The 22309-nt window shown below is 43.9% G+C and overlaps 1 protein-coding gene across 4 annotated transcripts in view; it reads right to left on the bottom strand.

Moving 5' to 3' along the window:
- Positions 1 to 3667: 3667 nt before the first annotated feature.
- Positions 3668 to 22309, bottom strand: part of MIDEAS (mitotic deacetylase associated SANT domain protein) — an 84242-nt gene continuing 65600 nt past the window's right edge. For 3 of the 4 annotated variants that reach the window (XM_081013221.1, XM_081013218.1, XM_081013220.1), the window contains 4 exons: positions 21291 to 21440; positions 14759 to 14953; positions 14251 to 14468; positions 6640 to 11136 (listed from right to left, as the gene is read on the bottom strand). In XM_081013221.1, coding sequence (XP_080869347.1) covers positions 10911 to 11136; positions 14251 to 14468; positions 14759 to 14953; positions 21291 to 21440 — 789 coding nt within the window. In that variant the 3' untranslated portion in view covers positions 6640 to 10910. Of the gene's footprint in view, positions 11137 to 14250; positions 14469 to 14758; positions 14954 to 21290; positions 21441 to 22309 lie in introns of all 4 variants that reach the window. The other variant, XM_081013219.1, reaches the window with a different exon arrangement.

Genomic DNA, 22309 nt, shown 5'->3' with positions numbered 1-22309 from the left:
CGTGTTGGTGAGAAATAGCTGCCATTTCTTGTCTTGGTGAATGGATTACTTTACTATTGTGGAACAAATCAAAAGTCAAATTGCCAAAATTGAAATGAGTGTTTCTGAAAAAAAATTGCACTTTAAATTTATGCACTGGATTTTGGTGAAAAGCAAAGCAAATGGTTAGCAGGTATGTGGTTGCTCAGAGAAAAGGGCTGTGTGGTACAGCAAAGAATTAAAAGTGCTTCCTTCCTTCATTGCTTGAACTATCTTGCCTTTCCTGTGATTATTTAGCCTATGTTACTGAACATGGATGAAAGGAGCACCCATGTGAAAACCTGTAAGCTATGTTGAATCCCCAACTTCATTGGAAATAGGGGTTAATACATTAATCTTATTTAATGGGGGTTTATACAAATATAAAACATATTGGCATCAACTGGAAAGGGGCTCATTTGCTTCCCAGTCTGTCTAGCTACTGTGTACAATCATTTATGCAAACATGTCAAAGGGCATTTGAAGTTGGCAGCTCTCACTTGTTGACCATTATGGCTCCATTAGAAGACTCTGCTTCTAAAATAAACTCTATGGAGAGCAATTTTTAAGCACCTACCATGATGATAATTGGTTTTTATACAGTATAATTATATAGCATGATCATATTATCAAACTTTTTTGTCAAGTTATTTAGATCTGGTTTTAACTGTTTGTGAAACTTGTTTAAAATAGAAATAAATGTTTTATACAAAGGACGATCTTGGCTCTCATTTGTACCAGTGAAATTGTTCAGTAATAACTCTGCAGTGAGGGAGCCAGTATAAAGAGAGGTGCATTCCAGAATATCCCTAAAACTGAGTTATTGAAAACTGAAAAGGGAAAATATACATTTTAGCTTCATCTCCTCTTGTATAAATGATTATAAAAATATATTCCGCATCAGGGATCGGCAAAGTTTTTGTGGCTTGGGCCAGTTCACGGTCCTGCAGACGCTGCAGTGGGCTGGAGTGTGCGTGCGCGCATGCATGCGCAAACGCTATTTCCAACACCACTTCCGGTGCAGAGGAGGCGTGCACAGCTTCCTATTGGCTGCAGGAGCTTCCTGCAACCAATGGGAAGCTGGCCAGCATTGCGGAAGCCTGTTACCGCTCTGCTCCGCACCGGTTTAGCGCAGCGCATGGGAGCCAACCAAGCGGGCGGTGGGGGGTCCCTGAGCGGGCAGCAGGGGCCATGGGCCGGTTAAATGACCCCCATGGGCCGCTTGTGGCCCATGGACCTTAGGTTGCTGACCCCTGTTCCACATCAGCAATATGACTTCATTCCAGTAATAACAGGGCATGCATGCTTTAAAAGAATGGCAAAGAGAGATCTCAAGATTTTATCAGGAATGGGAAAAGGCCAAGGATATAAAATAAGATACTTACAGATGTGAAAGAAAGAGGCAGATTCTCACTTCCAGATTTAAAATTGTACTATGAAGCTGCATGCCTAATATGGATCCGGGATTGGATCAAATTACATAAGGAGGAAATAACAGAACTGGAAGGACATGACAACAGGTTTGGATGGCATGCTTATCTATGGTATGGAAAGGCGAAAATACATAAAGGGTTTCATAATCATATAATAAGAAGATCACTGTTCAAAGTGTGGGGAAAATATAAAGATTTATTAGAATCTAAGACACATTGGTGGCTATCACCTATTGAGGCATTGTCACTTAAAACATTGGGGGGAAAGGGAGAATGGCCAACATATAGAGAATTATTGGTAGAACTGGAAGGAAAACTAAAACTGAAAGAATATGAAGAAATAAAAGAACATCTTCAAAGCTGGTTGCACCATAGACAGCTAAAGGATATTTTTAAAGAGGACAATAAGAGAGGTTTTTCATATTCAGTTTCTAAATTCCAAAAGGAAGTGATAGAAGAAAATTCTAAATTATTTAAAAAGGCATATATCCTTTTGGAATGGGAAACAAGCCCGGTAAAGAAGTAAAGTCGGTGTTGATAAAATGGGCACAAGATATAGGCCACAATATACAATTTGAAGACTGGACAAAACTGGAAAATAAATTTGAAATTTATGGATTGTATATTGCTGAGAGAGAACTATTTGAAGATGATGTATAGATGGTATCTGTCACCGGTCAAATTAGCAAAAATGTATAAAAATGAAAAGGAGTATTGGAGGTGTGAGGCTGAAGGTAGTAAGGTAAAGGGACCCCTGACCATTAGGTCCAGTCGTGACTGACTCTGGGGTTGCGGCGCTCAACTCGCTTTATCGGCCGAGGGAGCCGGCGCCCAGCTTCCGGGTCATGTGGCCAGCATGACTAAGCCGCTTCTGGCGAACCAGAGCAGCGCATGGAAACGCCGTTTACCTTCCCGCCGGAAGGTATTTATCTATGTATTTATCTACTTGCACTTTTATGTGCTTTTGAACTGCTAGGTTGGCAGGAGCAGGGATCGAGCAACGGGAGCTCACCCCATCGCAGGGATTCGAACCGCCGACTTTCTGATGTATGTAATAAGGGGGTAACAAACCAGAAATGGAAGCTGAGGGAAGCCCGGGAGGGAAGGGGTGAAGAAGTATAATATATATGTTATTGATATGAGATGTTTGCAATGATAGAAAAGAAAGTTAATAAAAATTTATTAAAAACAAAAAACAATATGACTTCAGTGCCCTGCAAGAAATTACTCAGAATAAATATCATTGCTCCAATACCCAGGGGAGAAACCTTTTAACATTAAAGCCAGTGTCTGTGAAACCTGAAATAAGATTCACTTATAGAGCAGAATAAAAAAAAAGCACCTGAACAAAGGTTCACATAACCCACAGGCTGCACATGTATGCTCAAAACATGTAGTGAGGCAATATTTGACAATGCATTATCCATTGCACAGGAAACTTGATTAATGCTGGCAAAGCTGGCTGTCATCTGACTGACAGGTGTACAGGTCTAAAAGAGCCAGCATGATTACTGCAAACTGCCATAAAGGTAGCTTATGTGGAGTTTTCAACCTTGCCCTAGACCCTTTTCCAACATAAGCAGGGAGGGGATCAAACACCACCTATCTTCAAAGGACTGCACTGGCTAACAGTGAGTGACTGGGCACAACTGAAGGTCTTGTTACTATCATAGAAAGCCCTAAACAAGTTAGGATCCACACATTGAGAAAGATCGCCTTTCCCAGTAGCAGCAGACTGATCTATAAGGATTGTGCTTGTACTTCCCTTGATCATTATGGCCCAGGGGCTTAACCACAAGAGACAGGACATTCTTCTGTACAGGCACTCTTCCTGTAGAGGTGAGATTCCCCCCATGCTGTTAATACAGCCAACAGCTTCAGCCCTATTCCAGAAAGTGTGTTCTATTTAGCACTTTGGTTCTACTTTTGTTTAATGCTGTACTCTTACTGATAGCTGCCCTGAACTCTCATGAGAAGGGCAAAATGTAAGAAATGAATATTATTATTATTATTATTATTGACATGAGGACAGACTGAGCCAATAATCATACACAAAAATCAAAACTGCCAGCAGGAAAACAACACCTACTCCTTGGCGCACACGGATCATATTTAATTATGTCAAAACAAACCAAAAGCACCTTAGTAGCTGGAGAGAGCTTACCACCCTCTCTCAGATCATTTAATAATAATAATAAAAACTTGGGTTACAAAAGTTGCTTTTAAACCTTATTTAATAAAAGGTTTGAAAAGATACAATGGAACATTCAGAAGTAAATAAGTTACATGAGTACATTAAATCACATCAGCAAGACTTAGTGTATTAATGTTTTGTAAAAAAACAAAAGCACAAAAATAAATTGTCTATCACATCTGTACATAAGAGGTATATAGTATTTTTGTATGTACAATATTTTAATATGTAACAGTCTTTTAAAAGGTGCAGTAAATACACAAAAGGCAGTTCCTGCATGTTTGTTAAAATAAAAGCTCTATATTTTTTGATAAAAAGCATTTATACAATAATTACACAAAGACAGACTATTTCTGTACACCACAAAAACTCTAGCATTACGAATTAAAACATAGACTCAGGAAAGCGAATTTGTACCAAATCTGAGCTTCAGAACAACCATAAAACTTGGAAGATGCAAAAAAAGAGGTGGTATTAAAAACAAAAGCCACAATTATATTTTACAAAAATATATATTCACCTCTTTCTCATGATAAGCAGCTGGGCATCTTTATAGGTTCAGCTGTTGATATATATCCCATATTCCAGAAAGGGGGTGGGTCGGGGCAGAAGAGAAAGAAAATGTAAGCAGCTGGAGATTAGAGGCATAGCCTATCATGCACCACAGCCAGTCGCGCAACCTTCACTCATTTCAACACAGCTTGGGGCAGGAATTCTGAGCAGCCCCTCAAATGAACGAAGTTGCACAGTCACTGTTCTGGGGGGATTTCAGCTCCAGCATAGCGGCATATAGAAGGGATTAAAGGAACAGCTGAACCCAGTGGATGGGTTTAAGATCTGGGGTTCTTGGGGGGGGGTGCGTGGGGGAAGAGACATAGCCAAGGAAGCAGAAGCGTTTGTGCTGTTTCCCTATCCTCCAAAAATACTGAATTAACTCCTATGAAAGTGCTCACTAGAAGACCATTTGTGTGAACTTGCAGTAGAGGAAGTAAGTGCTTGGGCAAGTCTTGGGACACAAGTATTGACTGACAAACAGAAAAAGCCTTAAAAATATACCCTTTGAGATACACTTTTAAGATCCCTTGCTAGCAGGTGGAAAAATGGAAGCAAAGCCAGGTGGATACAGATAAACACCCCACCACCTCTTCACTGTCTTAAATGCAAGAGATAACTGAAATTATGGTTCTCTACACCAGTGATTTGCTTGGTTATGCTACCACAAAACATGGGCATGGACTGGCAAGCTGGTGTTTTCCCAGCGAGTGAGAGGGCATTAATTTGAAGCTTCAACCATCTTATGTTAATTGGGATATGCAGCATGTTTTCTAAGAATGCCACAAAATCCAGTAGGTCTGACTCCCTAATAACTGGGCTTAGACTTGCAGCCTTAAGCAACTTATCTGCACTTCAGTAAGGCTGGCTACTGAGTAGACATGCATATTTTGACTAAAGTGGTATTACAGGAATGCAGTTCAGCCAGGAAACTATTTGCCTGTCCAGTTCCTTTTCAATTAAAAAAGGATGCGCAGCAATCAGAAATGTCTGCTGCAGCACCAAGCCAGTTTCCCAAATTCACTGACCGCCTTGAAAATAACTTTTTAAAGTGCTGTGCTGAATGTGAAACTGCATCATACTGTAGAGCTGCAGCTAATCCTCAAGAAAGCGTCTTCATAAACATCCTCTCTCACAGGATGTTGACTATTACTCAACAGAAAGGCACCAAGTGGGGAGTCTGCCAGATTCTCCACATACCATTGGCAGCTCAATAGCAGGAGTGGTTATCAAGAGCCATACATCCAGGTTTGTAGATAGCCACACACTTGACTGTCTGTGGTGAAGGGAAACAGCTGCAAGGTAACCAGGCAGGGAAGGATTTGGAAACAGGAAGATTTCCCATACCCCTTCAGGTCATTAAAAGGAGCCACAAATTATTAACAAAGATGGCTGGGTAAGTGGACTGGTCAAAAATTGTGGGAACTACATTTTGTGAACTTGTTTGTAAGGATTTTCTCGTTTATTAGGACCTAACTATAACATAGCTGTCAACGTTTCCCTTTTTTAAAGGGAAATTCCCTTATTCCGAATAGGATTTCCCTTAAAAAAAGGAAAAAGTTGATAGCTATGGACTATAAAATACTTCCACTGACCAGGCTAAGACATAAAACAGAGATATTGCTAGTTTCTAAAATAACCTCAAACTCCAAATGAAGACCACTGGCCATAAAATAATGTCAATTATAGATGCACTGTAATATGGGAAAAATCAAGATAATGGAAGCAGGTATCCAAGGCGAGTAACAGTTGCAATGATTTAAAGATGGCGTTGAGCATTTTGGAACCAAGCACACTAAACCCAGCATTTATAACCACTGATTTCCCACCCAGTGTTGAAGCAAATTCATTTTCAGACAGCAGTTAGCAACCTTTTGGGATTTGGGACACACTAGTTAATTTGGGGGAGCCATATTTGGGGAACAACTACTTAATTTTTAGTGTGTATTTTGATTTATGGAAGTGGTGCTGTTTAGATCCACCTTAGGCTAGACTGTGACCCAATACTTGAAATCCAGTGTTATAGAACACAAGAACTTTGTTCTCGCCTCTGTTTCATAAAGGAGGGGACAGCATTTGCTAACTCCTCCCACAATTTGCATGTGTGGATCTCTGATCACACTAAAGATGCCTCTGCACATACTTCTCCTGCATACATACATTTGTACATCCACTGTTTTCATTTTAAGATGCTCCCACAGGATTGAGGCAAAAAAATGCAGAGTTTAGCATCAGTTGGCATAATTGTGCTCTGCCCCTCCATGTACATCAAAAGGAAGCTAAGAACAGGGGATAAAGACAATTCAGTTCTGCTTTTGCTTAAAGGAGCACAGTCAATATTAATTTGTTGAATTGCATCCATAGCCAAATCAGGGGTCAGCAACCTTTTTCAGCCGTGGACCAGTCCACCGTCCCTCAGACCATGTGGTGGGCCGGACTATATTTGGGGGGGGGGGGATGAACAAATTCCTATGCCCCACAAATAACCCAGAGATGCATTTTAAATAAAAGCACACATTCTACTCATGTAAAAACATACTGATTCCCGGACTGTCTGTGGGCCGGATTTAGAAAGCGATTGGGCCGCATCCGGCCCCCGGGCCTTAGGTTGCCTACCCCTGGCCTAAGGCCATCCAAAAACAATGGAATGGGAAATAAAAATCAGAGCTTGCTATGAATTGCCATTTATTTCAATTGGATTTAGTCATGGCTAATCTACTGGATTATGTCCCATGCCTTTGAAACAGACATGACGCAGAATCCACTCCCATATAAACGTGTTTTCCATTTTGTTACAATAAAAAATAGACCATTAAAAATTTATCTCCTGCAAAGTTTAACAGATGGGGATAATTAACTTTTTTTCCAGACTGACTCGTGATCTTTCTTATGCATATACTATAAATAAGATTTGGAAGTCATATCTGTGGAGCCTCTTCTTTCATAGCTACAAGACAGGACACAAGGAAGTCCGAACTGCTCTGTGCTAGATTGTGCAAATTGTATTTGGGAAGGAAGCAGATCAATCACATGTACATTCCCCACCCCAAAGAAGAGAGATTTGCTACTTCGATTCACACACACCACCTTTTTCTTTCAAGAAAATGCCCACTGGCTACTTTGTTCACTTCTATAAAATATAGTCTCTCTCAGCATAAAACATTGTTTTAATTTCATTCCCACATTTAAAGCATCAATTTTTTTAAAAAATTAAAAATATCAGTTTCTTATCTAGACCTCTTTTCCAGAGCATTAATGCATGGCCAAGGGGCAGATTTCTGTCCAGTTTTCTAGTGAATATCTTAACAAAGCTTTTTGCGCCTCGGGGCAGGAATAAGTCTTAGGTTAAGTGCAGAAAGAAAAGAAAATAAGAGTTGAGACAAGACATTTCTAGAAGATGCAATTAAAAGCTACACACCTCAGAATGAGCCAGGTTTAAAAGGGGGAAAATATACTTCTTTACTATGGTGTATCACAAATGATTGTGCAAATTTTTATAATCTGAATGCCAAAGGTTCAAATCAAAACAAAGGAGTGAAGAAAATAGTCTGATTGCATTGACAAATTTCTGAAACTGCCAAAAAAAAGGGGAGGGGACAAAAAAGAAAAAAGAAAAGAAAGAGTAAAAGGAAGAAACACAAAACTTGGCCCATCTCATTGAAGACTGTTTTTATGATGTGCTGGAAGGACTCCTATAAGAAATCTAGTGGAATTTGCATTATACTAGTTGAAAAATGTTCAGACAGTAATTTTTATGTGCTTGCGAGTTTTTCCATTATGAAGCACTAAACACATTTTAAGTTGCCTTATACAGAATCAAGCCTATTGGTCCATCTAGCACACTACTGTATCCTTTGACTAGCAGCAGTTCTCCAAAATCTTCAGGCAGATGCATTTCTTAGGTCTGCCTTTGTAAACTCTTAAATGGAGATACCAGGGGTTAAAGCTGGGAGCTCCTGCTTGCAAAACCAAGGCCACCATTTTCCAAGTTGGAAGTAAAGGGTATTTGCTCTGTCTGTGCATTTTTTAAAAAATATGGATGACAGCATTAAAATATGCAATCATGAGGCTACACTTTTAATCCAGTAAAAACTACAATATATACGATTCCTCTGGTCATGCAGCTCAACTCTCAGAATGTCAACAGCAATCTAGCTGAGTTAGATTGAAACTTATTATGCTTTAATCAAATTAACCAATTTATTCAGAGGGATGAAGTATTTCAATAATCACTTGTCAATCAGATTGCCACTGGCAATGGGAAATAAGGATTTAAAGCTGAAGTTTATAGCAACCTTTTCCATCACTTCTATGTACACTTCTAGAGAGTTGTGATTTCAGCAGTTTTCAGGAGATCCAGAAAACCACAAAGACACAATCCCATTGTGACACACTCACAACTTCCGATGCACAATGTTAATAATGCAGTTTACAAAATTCTCAACATCTTAGCTTTCACTTTCCTCACGGTTTTAGAGGGCTAAAAAAAATCTATTTGTGTGGCTTGCATCTGCTAACAGCTAATGAAGATTTACTTCCTCCTCCTCCACCACAGTTAACAGCCCTTTATTTTAGATCAACATTATTTTAGGAGCAAATAAAACACCAAGTTTGACAACTGAAACTGGCAAATAAATTAATTCTTATTTGCATAACTAGGAGGTTATAGATCTGTGAAGTCAGGAATTTTAGTGCCGAGTCCCAGACCTTCCCGAATATAATTTACAGATATAGTCACTAAAAAGTCATAATCCTCGGGCTACCCAGTGGCCACACATCATAGCTGTCCCTCAGCATTATAATAAATAAACCAGCCCTACTACTGACAGCAACATTTCAGTTTAAGTGTTCTTAAACACTTTCAGTTAAAGTGCTCTACGTATATCTATACCAATTCTTGACAGGGCATCTTTTTTGGTGGAAAGAAATGCCTTCTGCTTTGCTTCTCCCTCCACTGCAAGATGGAAAACTAGTACACTTTCACCTGCTGATATGTGGCGATAGCTCTCTGCACAGTGTAAGATGACAACTGCAAACACTGCAGTTAATGATAGCACAGGTACCAATTAAAGTACAGTGGTATCTCGAGTTACAAACACCTCAGGTTACAAACTACGCTAACCTGGAAGAGTTACCTCAAGTTGAGAACTTTGCCCCAGGATGAGAACGGAAATCGTGTGCCGGCGGTGCAGCGGCAGCAAGAGGCCCCATTAGCAAAAGTACGCCTCTAGTTAAGAACAGTTTCAGGTTAAGAATGGACCTCTGGAACAAATTACGTTCACAACTAGAGGTACCACTTTTACTAATGTTTTCTTCCAAAGAGAGAGATCCTGGGACACTATCACTGCAAGTCTAGTTTCCCCCCTCCCAATATGCTGGATATCTTGCATTTTTATTTTTTTTAAAGTATTGGGTCCATGGAGTGCTAGTTGTGCAAGTTCTGAATGAAGGTTCTTCTTTGGTTGGCAAATGATAAGCACAGCAGTGTGGGTTGCAAAATGCTTAGGAATGAATGAATATATCAGTCAAGTGTTCTCATAAGGGTATTTTCAAAGCCTTTTTTAAAAGGAAGGAAGGAAAACATACAATGCTTAATCTTTTTCTTATAGTAGCTTGTCTTTTGTGGAGGTATTGAAAAAGGACTGAACAGGTAAATAAACAACATGATCCCCAATCTAATTAGGCAGCTTCAGGGTGAAATCCAAAGGCTTCCTCTCTGCCACTTTTTGGCAAAAATACCACAGTAGCTGCAATGTATTATTTACCTGCCTTACACCAAATCAGACCATTGGTTCATCTAACTCAATCTCATCTATTCAGATTGTCAGTGGTTCTCTAAGATTCTCTATCCCCAATCCTATTAACCTGAGCTCCTTTTATCCATAATCCCAGGGACAGAAGCTGTAAGAAAAGCCTGTGTTCTGCCCTCAAAACTACTGACCATTCCAATAGTTTAGGTGTCAGCAACAGCCCCTGCCTCCAGTCGCCAGAAGTGTGTGCAAAATATATGGTCAATCCTGCATGCCATTTCTAAATTCAACAGCCAAGGGCGAGGTTGAATTAATGCTAGCAACATATGTGGCTTCCTGTGCTTGAAAAGACAAGTCTTTTACTCTCAAAGGTCATCCCACAGAGGCTGCTCCCTACCAGATTTTTCTGGACATCTTTGGAAAAGAAATTCTCGTAACAAAGGATGGAGGAGGTAAAACATGTATTGGCTGGAGCCCTAACCAGGTAGATGAAAAAAGTTAATGAGTGTGGTACTGCAGGTAAAACTTGGAGGTTGGAAAAGGACAAAACAGTATGGGAACAAGAACTGATGCCCCAGCAGATTTCTCACCCTGACGCCCCACCCTCACCCCGGCACTGCTCTCATGACTCCCAGAGATCCCATGGAAGGGTAATTTGAACTGAAGGAAACCTGAATTCCATGCCATGATCATTTGTTCAAATAGGTACCGAAACAGTTAATTTATAAATAAAGTGATTCATAAAATTTTGGTTTTCTTTAAAAAGTAGAAACTTCCAAGGTGATGGTTTCCTTTTCTTTTCAAAATCCACCAGTCTGTGCTGGTGAGGCGAGGAAGGAAGTGGAAGCAAGAGGGCTGGGTGTCTGTTCAGATGTGGAGCTACACAGGTGCAGCAAGTGGAAAAGTTCTTCCCAGGTTCAAAGGGCCAGCCCAGCTCCAGCAGCCTCCACCCATGACCCTCTGCTACACCTCTCCGTCTTCATCTGAGCTACTGCTGCCGCTGCTACTACTGCCACTGCTGCTCCCGCTGTCGCTGCTTTCCACCTGCTGAGCTCGGCTGCGAGCCGCCGCCTCGGCCGCCGCCGCCTCTGCTTCTTCCTTCTCTCGCTGCTTCTGAGCCGCCGCCTTTTTCTCCTGCTCAGCGTGACTTTTCATGTGAGCGCTGCGGCTTTTCACCTTGTAGAAGATTCTGGAGGAAAGCACATAACAGCGCCGTTACTTACTCTAGCTCACCTTGGTTTCTCTCGTGAATCTGAGAGATTCAACATCCTCCCCAAAAGATGCTAACTTGCCCGGGCAAGGTCACCAGTGAAACTGCACTGCAGTAAACAAAACTGCTCCCGTGTTTTTCTTAATGTATGCTCAGTGTTGGCCATTGGGAAGGATAAGTGAACTGGGAGGCCTAGATAAAAACTTGAGTCTTCCATGATTATGTGCTGCAATATCTGTAGCAAACCATATTGTGCTTGTAGCGCAGATTCTGTGAAGTGATTGTGGACTCAACCCTTGTGATTTCCTTTAGCTATGTGTTTGTACTTAGCCAACATACTAACTTAATCTGAGGTACAGGCAGCTGTGGACACAGATTAATGGTGAGTCTAGTCCAGCATTCTGTCTCCAGCAGGGGCTGCTCAGATGCCCCTAAAAGGATAACAAAAAAACAGGGCCTGGTGGAAAGAGCTTTCCCGTTTGTCCCTGGCACCTGCTGATCAACAAACATGGTTGTTTCCAATCTTAGCTTTATGCTAATAGCCACTATTGATGTATCTTTGTTACAGTAAGCTGCCTTTAAAGAGAAAAAGGCACAACTTAAGACCTAAAACAAACCCTGAATAAGATGCACAGTTACCGAAATACAATAAGGGGAGAAATCACTCAAGGTATATCATATCCAATAATAGTACACCCAGTTGCTTCTGTGATTATCCTGGCTTGACTGACATGCCTCCTGTCATTCTGCAAAGCCCGAACTCCATTCCAAGACCAAGCAAAATAAATATATATGTATGTTGCACTCTCCTTGTTTAATCCTGTCTGCTGAACAGGGCCTGTCTCTTGTCCAGGGCTTCCTAGGAAAGAGGTAAGTGTGTTGGGGGGGCATATGCATGTGAGTTCTGGTCTGGATCCAAACAACCACATAATTAGCTCCATATGCCCAAGGAAACTTTGGACTTGCCTTAAAAAAAAAAAAAATCTTTTGCACAGCAACTTCCTCCTGCCTAACACCAAATGAAGTTTCAAAAGCAATTTATGCAATGGCATAGGCATCTTGAATAATTCCATGGTGCATGTTTAAGACACTGACTCTACCTATAGTAGCTCTTTAACTGTCTAGTCAGCCTAACCCTCCTGTCACCTGGGACCAGTGTACATCATCATCCATGACTGGCCTAGGTTTAACAGGCCCACAAAACAGACTATGATCTTATTTGTCTATGAAAGCATTTTCTATGCCACCGTAGCAAATAGCAAGGTGGCGTACAGTATGAAACATCATTACAGAAATATAAAAAGTCATGAAGGTGACTAATGAAAATTTAATCTTATAAGCAAGGTGAGACATGCCAGCTGCCTCTCATAAAGCATGGCACTTAGTAAGAGCTCTGTTGAACTGTTACGATTTTCACTCTGGTTTTACACCAAACATTGTCTAGATTGTGTGGCTGCCTGCTTTCTAGAAATGAGCTCTATGCTGAAAACAGCAATGGGAACCTAGCTGGGACACAGAAAGGGTCAGGCGCCTTTGTATAGGTCTTCCCCATGGGTCAAATTTTTTTTGAAACATCCAACTGGTCCTTAACTTGATATGAGCAGCTATTTTTTTAAAAAAGAAAATCTCTTGCTAGCAGATTAACGCACTGAATAGGCTTCAGCTAGATGCTTTACTCATATGCAAATGTGCCTGCAAGTTTACAAGCTACAAAAAAGTGAAAGTAACACCATTACTCCAATGTAGGTAGAAATCATCTGCACCTTGTTCCCTATTGTAATTTGATCTTAAAATCACTGATTTCTCTCTTCATAGTTGGTTTACGTCCTTCCATTTCTGATCTTCTAGTTACTTACTTGATGCTCATTTTCTTAGCAAGCTTCAACAAGAGATTTGGCTAACCCTTTTTGAAAATCCAAGAATCATGACTATCTTCTATCCACCTCAGGGTTGGGGAACCTGTGGCCCTCCAGCTGTTGCAGAGTCCCAGCTAGCACGGCCCCTAACTAGGGATGATGAGAATTGCAGTCCAACAACATCTGGAGGGTATCATCCTTAAAATAGACGCAGCTGACCCTCAATATTATGTCTACGGCACTTTCAGAAATAAGTGCAAGAAGACAGAACTTGGAATGCTAGTGAGCCTTCACCTCTTTTGAATCTGGGGAAATGACTGGAAAACAGTGTTGACCACCAGCCAACACAATTGTGAATATAAGGGATAGTGCTCGCCAAAGAAGGATAGTGATTTCACTCTCTTCATTTCATCATTTTAAGTACAGTGGTACCTCGGGTTAAGTACTTAATTCGTTCTGGAGGTCCGTTCTTAACCTGAAACTGTTCTTAACCTGAAGCACCACTTTAGCTAATGGGGCCTCCTGCCGCCGCCGCGCCGCCGGAGCACAATTTCTGTTCTCATCCTGAAGCCATGTTCTTAACCCGAGGTACTATTTCTGGGTTAGTGGAGTCTGTAACCTGAAGCGTATGTAAACTGAAGTGTATGTAACCCGAGGTACCACTGTGCTAGGTAAGGCTCACAGTTCACTGGGTTTATGCAAACCTGGCAGAGAACAACACTTTCTAGCACAATGAAGCCTGCAGGCAACAAACATTCTCTTTCTTAGTCTACCTCCAGTAGAAGCCTACATGTTCAATCCTGAACTAGCATCTGTTGTTACAGGAAAATATGACGACTTCAGTGTCGACTGAAAGGCTCCTCTAAAACACTCCCTGAAGCATCTCATCTCTGCAGGAATCACACCATTCATATCGGCAAAATGTACATAACTTCTGAAATGGACCATGGCATTTTTCTGGCAAGATGCACATGTACACTAAGGAATCTCTACAACTGCAGGAAGCGCCTTTTTTTGTTTTTTTTAAAAAAGGAAGTTATTTTATTTCAAAAGTTAACAAGACTGAATGAAAAACTACAATAACATAATTATCAGAGCTGTTAAAACTCTGATTAACACTGCCTCCACCCCAGAAAATAGGCTACCACTTCTTTAGTTCTACAATTTTTTTTACTTCCTCCTGTACAGAAGATACAATGGAACCCTTGTTTTCGTTTCTGAGTTTTCCCACTCTTACCTTCCACATTTTTTACATGGAAATTCCTCCTCTTGGTTCTGGGCTTTGTTGACGGTGTCCTGTTTGGGCTTTGGTTTTCTTTTTCTCTTTTGGGCAGGTGGAGAAGTCTTCCGATATTTAATGGGCGTCTCCTTTGTCCTCCTTGAAGTTCTGCCTCTGGCTTCTGCTGCTCTTGGAGCACCAGGTTCCTGCTGTTTTTCCACGAGGAGACTACCAACCTTCGGAGGAAGGAAAAACTATTGCAAGATGGAACAACTAGGAATCCTATGGGAGTGGATGCTGGACAATGGCCTGAGATGAGGATTTTACCAATCAAATCTATATGGCAGTGGGATGAATCCAGTGACTAAGGCAAGGAGGTTAAATATGTAAATATAAAATTAAATGTATTAACAGTTTGGGGTTTTTAAAAACAAATTACAAAATAGAAAGTTTCAAATAATATAGGAAAACATGTTGTAACACAGGATCCCTCTAGATGTCATGCAACAAGTCATTCTACACTTACCTGGTCCTCAGTGTGTAGCGTCTGTGTGGGTTTGGGGTATGCGGTGTTGCTGTTCTTCTCATGAAACTCATATGTGTCTACTTCTTCCTCTTTTATAACCAACCGATCCTCTACTTCCTCGTCCTCTTCGTCAGTGTTTTCATAGTCTTCGTTATACGTTCTGGGAGGAAGAGTTCGCGTAAGCCTATGGGAGCTCTTCATAAGAGTAAAAAAAAAAAAAAGCGGAAAAGGGAAGCAAGTTAGTTTTTTAAAAGAAAAATCAATGCAAAGGCAGAATCCAGGAAGGGGATCTTAAGAAGTCCAATGGAGTCCAGTCGGCACCATTCCAACAGAACACGTCAAGTTTTAATAAATGTGTTGGGAAACTGGCAAAGGCTCCTTATACTTGATTTGTATAAAAGTACATTAAATTTGTTGATGCTGTATATTTTACTTGTACTAAATTGTATTCTTACGTGCAATGCTCATTTGAAAGTGGGGTAATACATGAGGCAAAGAATCATTGGGATAAAATGAATTTAAAAAATTAAAAATTGTCCAGTAGCACCTTAGAGAGTAACTAAGTTTGTTTTGGGTATAAGCTCTCGTGCGCATGCACACTTCTTCAGACACACTTCTTCAGGTATTTTGTGTGCATGCACACGAAAGCTTACACCCAGAACAAACTTAGTTGGTCTCTAAGGTGCTACTGGACAATTTTAGAATTTATTTATTTCGACTGCATCAGACCAACACGGCCACCTACCTGAAGATAAAATGAATGTACAAGACAGGAGTGCTCATAAATTACATTGTTGGATACCTTCCTTGCTTCTCTACTGTGCTTTGCTAAGCAGAAGCTTGTGACTGACATGATTTTTGTGGTTATATTTGTTGTTTGCGAAGTTTAATGAAAATAATAAAAATTATGAACAAAAGAACCCAACAGACTACTTGTGTGCTCAGGCTGCATAGTCATCTCGTGCAATTTTACACAAAATGTTACAGCTGTAGGCAGCATAATTTTGTGGGGTGAAGCTGACATTCCGAACATTACTGTCAGGGAACTGCCATCGGAAGGAAGGGAAGTGAAAGGGCTCACACAGGTTGGGAGAGACTCAGCAGCTGAAGAGGGAACCAGTAGGGGGAGAGGAGCTGAGCTGAGGGAAAGGGAGCTGGAGGGATGGCTCAGAGACACTTCCAGCGAAAACAGTGGGGAGGTTTCAGGACCTCCTGTAGGGACACCCACTCCTCGCCGGAAACTGTCACGCAGAGAGTCCAGAAGACGTGTTTCCGTTAAGGAGCTTTTATGTTGGAAGCGATTCCGAGAGCAACCACTGTCGGAATCTGCCAGCGACTGACGGAGCCATGTTTAAGGGGCTCCGTTACAGACAGAGGTTTGCAAACTTGACCAAACTCTGAGGGACTAGGATTTTACACACAAGCAGCTCATCGTCCCATCACAGCATTCCGACAGTCTTCGTGAGCAGCTTGTGCAGGAGAAGGCATCATGAGCAACCCAGCCGGAACCGGAGAAGCAGGAGCTGGAGCGGGTCCAAGCCTGGAAGAAAGGTACCGGGTGTTGGAGGTCCAGCTAGCGCTGCAGACGGCGAGGCTTGAGGAGAGGAGGGCTCAGGATGCAGACAAAAAGGGGAAAGACACCCAGCTCGTCAGAAAGGTACCAGGATTGGTGCAGAAGTTTGGGGGGGAGCCCAAAGACTATCATGGCTTTCGGACAGAGATGCAATATGCCCTCAATCTGCAGTTTGATGAATTCCCTGACGAGGAATCACGAGTGGCTTTCGTGATTGGGCATCTTGAAAAGGGGGCGAGAGACTGGGTTAGACCCCTGATGGCAGCGAATAGTGACGTCCTAAAGGACACGATGAAGTTCTTTCGCGCCATGGATCTGATGTTTTCCAGCGATATTGAACAGGGAGTGGTCCGCAGACAGTTAATGGCTTGCAAACAGGGGAGCCGATCTGTCCGTGAGTACTGGACTGAGTTCACCATGTTGATCCATAAATTGGGGTGGGATCTATCGGCGGAACCCATTCAAATGCTCTTTGAAGAAGGGCTTTCTTCGGCTGTGAAAGACGAACTTTCCCGGGCGCCCAGGGCGGAGTCTATGGACCAGCTGACCAAATCAGCGCTGACCATAGGAGCGCGCCAGGAGGCGAGAGCATTGGAGAGGCGGGAAGGGAAGGGGGAACGTTGGAAGGAGTTCCGCATTCCAGACATTCCAGAGCCAACTTTCCCGCCGGCAGAGCCGATGGAAATCGGAACAGCGCGCGCGCGCGCAGTTTCAAAGCCCAGTGAGGGGGGAAAGAAGGAGGGAAAAGGCGCCCGGAAATGCTATCTCTGCCAACAGCCAGGTCACTTTGCCAGAGTCTGCCCCCAGAGGAAGGAATGGCAAGGGATGGTAGGAGCTGTGGAGGGAAGAGAGGAAGAAATACCGAAGCAAGTAAAAGCCAACGCCTGGCTGCCACCGTCGGGGCACAGCAGCCAGGCCAAAGAGCAGTGAAAGTGCCCACGCCAGAACCTCCTAAACCCGCCCTAGTGATAGAAGTGGCGCTAGAGCTGCCAAACGGACACCCTCTAAAGATAAAGGCGCTGTTGGACTCAGGCAGCTCCTGCAATTTCATGAGCAAAGAGTTTGCAGCTGAACACCAGATACAGACGATCCCTTTAAGCAACCCCCTGCAGGTGACCACGATCGATGGCAGGGAGCTGTTGGGAGGAGAAGTCAGCTTGCAGACCGTCCCAATGATAATGAAGGTGGCAAGGCACACCGAACTGATAGCGTTTAATGTGGCCACCTTGGGAGGAGCTCCCATTATATTGGGGATGAGCTGGCTAGCGTTACATGATCCGCTGGTGGGCTGGCATCAGAGAGTGGTTTCTTTTGGTTCAGCACATTGCTTAGAACACTGCAAAGAGGGAAAGGGTTTGGCAGGGGCCCAAGCCACCCTAGCAGGGACTGAAGTAACGGAGAACGTGAAGGTACCACGACAATACGCAGATCTCCGCGACGTCTTCAGCGAAAGGGAAGCTGACCAACTACCCCCGCATAGACCCTTTGACTGTCAAATCAATTTACTCCCTGGGGCACAGCTCCCTGTAGGCAAGCTGTACGCCATGTCAGACAGAGAGATGCAGGAGCTAAGAGAGTTCATTGACAAGAACCTGAAGAGAGGGTTCATCAGAGAGTCCAGGGCGGTGGGGGGCAGCCCAGTGTTTTTTGTGGATAAAAAAAACACGAACAAGCCGAGGCTTGTGTGTGACTTCAGGGCCTTAAATGCAGTGTCAGAACCAGTGGCTTTCCCTATGCCCAGGATTGACGACATTTTGACAAGGGTCAGGAAGGGAAAGATTTTTACTAAACTGGACCTAAGGGGGGCGTACAACCTGATACGAATAAGGAAGGGGGATGAATGGAAAACCACCATGTTCACCCCTTTGGGGGCATTTGAATATTTAGTTATGCCCTTCGGCCTACAAGGAGGCTCCGCGTGCTTTCAATCGTTTATGAACCACGTCCTGGGGCCTTTGCTTTACAAGAATTGTGTGGCCTTCTTAGACGACGTGTTGGTGTATTCTGAGAATGAGGAGCAGCATGTGAGAGACGTCAGAGAAGTGTTGAGCAGGCTGCAAGCCAACCAGCTGTGGGTGAAACTGGAGAAGTGTCAGTTTCATACCAAGGAGGTGGAATTCCTGGGGTATCGCCTGTCAGACAAGGGATTGGCCATGGATCCCGGCAAGGTCCAGGCGGTGCTGGAATGGAAAACACCCAAAACAAGGAAGGATGTGCAGAGGTTCCTAGGATTTGGGAACTTCTATCGTAAGTTCATCCGAAACTTTGCCCACCTGACGGCGCCCATTACGGACTGTCTCAGCAGTAAGAAGAAGTTCGTTTGGACTGAGGAGGCGGAGCGAGCATTTGAGGAACTAAAAGGGGCCTTCGCCTCGGAACAACAACTCCTGCATGTGGATTTACAAAAACCGATGAGAGTGGAAACTGACGCATCAGACAGAGCTATTGGGGCGGTGCTTCTGCAGCCAGGGAAGGAGGAGTCAGAGTGGAGACCGTGTGCCTTTTTTTCGCGAAAGCTGAACAAATCCGAGAGGAACTACACGGTGTATGACCGAGAACTACTAGCCATTCATGAGGCGTTCCGGAGATGGAGGCACCTGCTAATTGGCGCACAACATAAGGTGCAAGTGTGCACTGACCACAAGAACCTAGAGTATTGGAGGACGGCACGAGTGCTCAACCAACGGCAAGTGAGATGGGCCCAGGAGTTCTCCAAATTTAACTTTGAGATTTGTTACGTGCCAGGCCCAGAGAACATTAGGGCGGACGCTCTCTCACGCAAACCTGAATATTTGGAGGGGGAGGGAGCACCCGAAGAGAGACATGTCATTCCAGAGGACCGCTGGGTGTGTGGGGCGGCATTGGTGGGACAAAGAGAACTGGTAGAGGAAACAGAGAATGATGAATACGCCCAGAATAAGCTCAGAGGTCTTAGGGGTGAGGGAGAGGAACCAGGGGGTTTCGAGGAAAGAAATGGAGCTTTGTATTACAAAGGGGCACTGTATATCCCTGAAGGAGACTTAAGGGGGAGGGTACTCAAGCAGTTGCACGACAGCCCCACGGCGGGGCATTTTGGACAACACAAAACCATGTGGTTGGTCACCAGGGAATTTTGGTGGCCTAAGGTGAGGGAAGATGTACGGGAGTATGTAAGAGGGTGTGAGCAATGCCAGCGAGCCAAAGGGGAGAGGCGGGCACCGGCGGGGCTATTAGAACCCTTACCAACCCCAGAACGACCTTGGGAGGCAGTGTCGATAGATTTTATGACTGATCTGCCGAAGTCCAAGGGGAAAACAGCCATCATGGTGGTGGTAGACCTACTAACAAAGATGTGCCACTTTGTAGCCTGCTCGCATGCAGTCACGGCGGAAGAGACAGCGAAGTTATTTGTAGAACACATTTTTAGGTTGCACGGAGTGCCATTGAGGGTGGTCTCAGACCGAGGAAAACAATTTACTTCCAGGTTCTGGAGGAAGCTCATGAGCTTACTGCAGGTGGAGGTCAACTTTTCGACTGCCCGGCACCCTGAAACCAACGGGCAGGCGGAAAGAGCAAACGGGGTCCTCCAGCAATACCTGAGGTGTTATGTCAATGACAGAGAGAATGACTGGGTAGAAAAGTTGGCGCTGGCGGAATTTGCCTACAACAATGCCGAGAATGTGTCCACAGGGATGAGCCCCTTCTTGGCTAATTATGGGTGTCATCCCAGGGCTTTCCCAGGGGGAGAAGGGGAGAGATGGGGTGTCCCGGCAGCCGAGCATTTTGTAGAAGAAATGGAAGCAATCCATCGTCAGCTCCAACTCAACTTAGAAAGGGCGAAGGAAGAATACAAGAGGCAGGCAGACAAGAACCGAAGGGAAGGTGAAACCATAAGGGTGGGAGATAGGGTGTGGCTGTCAACCCAAGGGTTGCCGTTCAAAGGAGGTTGTAAGAAATTAAGACCCAGGAGATTGGGTCCCTTTGAGGTCATTCAACAGGTCAACCCAGTGGCTTTCAGGCTCCGGTTACCCAACCACATGAAACTGCACCCAGTATTTCACAGGTCGTTACTGTCACCGTATGAGGGGGGACGAGAAGGGATGGCCACTCGGGGACCGGTCATAGAAGAAAGGGAATGCAGCAGCCATGTGGCAGAAATCCTCGACGCCAGATGGAAGGGGGATCAGGTGGAGTATTTGGTAGCGTGGGAAGGAGAACCGGAGTCAGAAAACACTTGGGTAATGGCAGAAGATATCAATGACGAGGTATTGATAGAAACGTTCCATCAAAGGTTCCCAAGGAAACCTCAGCCTGTGGAGAGGTTCCGGAGGGAATACTTTGGGACCACCGATGAGGAGGAGGAGTTGGAAGGATTCTCGGAATCGGAAGGGGAAGGGGAGATGGACTCTGAGGAGGAGGAGTACTTCGAGACCAGGAACCGCAACAGGTGGAGAGAAGTGTTCGGGACATCGGAAGATGAAGGAAGTTCATTCCGGGGTTTTGCCTCCTCACCGCCCGTAGAGGAGGGGGCGAGAGGGGATGAAGGGGGCCCTGGAGGGGAGGTGGATGTCAGGGAACTGCCATCGGAAGGAAGGGAAGTGAAAGGGCTCACACAGGTTGGGAGAGACTCAGCAGCTGAAGAGGGAACCAGTAGGGGGAGAGGAGCTGAGCTGAGGGAAAGGGAGCTGGAGGGATGGCTCAGAGACACTTCCAGCGAAAACAGTGGGGAGGTTTCAGGACCTCCTGTAGGGACACCCACTCCTCGCCGGAAACTGTCACGCAGAGAGTCCAGAAGACGTGTTTCCGTTAAGGAGCTTTTATGTTGGAAGCGATTCCGAGAGCAACCACTGTCGGAATCTGCCAGCGACTGACGGAGCCATGTTTAAGGGGCTCCGTTACAGACAGAGGTTTGCAAACTTGACCAAACTCTGAGGGACTAGGATTTTACACACAAGCAGCTCATCGTCCCATCACAATTACCTTGATATCTACTTCCACTTCATCTTTAACCGCTTTTTCGCTGGCTCCATCAACATCCCCAAAGATCAACGCCCCGTTCCGGCCTATTTTTACTTGCTTTTTGTATGTATAATAGAACTCCACACACTGAGCCACAGTCTTTGTTTTAATCTGTAGAATTTATTGAGAGGAGGAGGGGAAGAGACGAGGGAGGAAATGGGAGGGAAATGAAAAAATATATATATCAATAAACATGTCTGTCACTCACACTCATACACCCCCACACCTATGTGCTTCAAAGCCACAGGCCAGAATGCTAAGAGCTCATTCATGTCTATCCTTTCTGAAGGCTGGCATGATTTGACTTTTCCTTTTGTTTCCTGGCTTACAGAGCTTGTTTGCAACATGGGAGCTGGAATGGGGATAGGTTGCTGCAAGTGAAGGAAGAGATTCATAAATTCTACTGGGCACATGCAATAATAGTGTATCCTGGCTTGCAGTCAACTGTCTGGTGCTTTGCTTGATCAACATCAATCACAGACTTACAGTGCAATTCTAATCATGTCTACTGAGAGGAAAGCCCTGCCAAATAAAACAAGGCTTACTCCCAGATGACGTGAAGATTTCAGATGTAGGTATAAAAGTAAAAATTATGGTTGGTCTTCAACTTAGCTGACTACCACCCTTTATCTATTGATATAGACTTTAATTTTAGCCCATTCCAAAGACTCAGAAAGCTAACAATATGAAGGGGGGGGAGGAATCTAAAGTTGGAACGTGTGAAGAACAAGAGGAGGAGGAGTTTGGATTTGATATCCCGCTTTATCACTACCCGAAGGAGTCTCAAAGCGGCTAACATTCTCCTTTCCCTTCCTCCCCCACAACAAACACTCTGTGAGGTGAGTGATGCTGAGAGACTTCAGAGAAGTGTGACTAGCCCAAGGTCACCCAGCAGCTGCATGTGGAGGAGCGGAGACGCGAACCCGGTTCACCAGATTACGAGTCCACCACTCTTAACCACTACACCACACTGGCTCTCA

The sequence above is a fragment of the Podarcis pityusensis genome, assembly GCF_964106645.2.
Source record: "Podarcis pityusensis genome assembly, chromosome: 1".
Taxonomy (NCBI): Eukaryota; Metazoa; Chordata; class Lepidosauria; order Squamata; family Lacertidae; genus Podarcis; species Podarcis pityusensis.
This window is presented reverse-complemented; position numbering and strand designations above follow the sequence as displayed.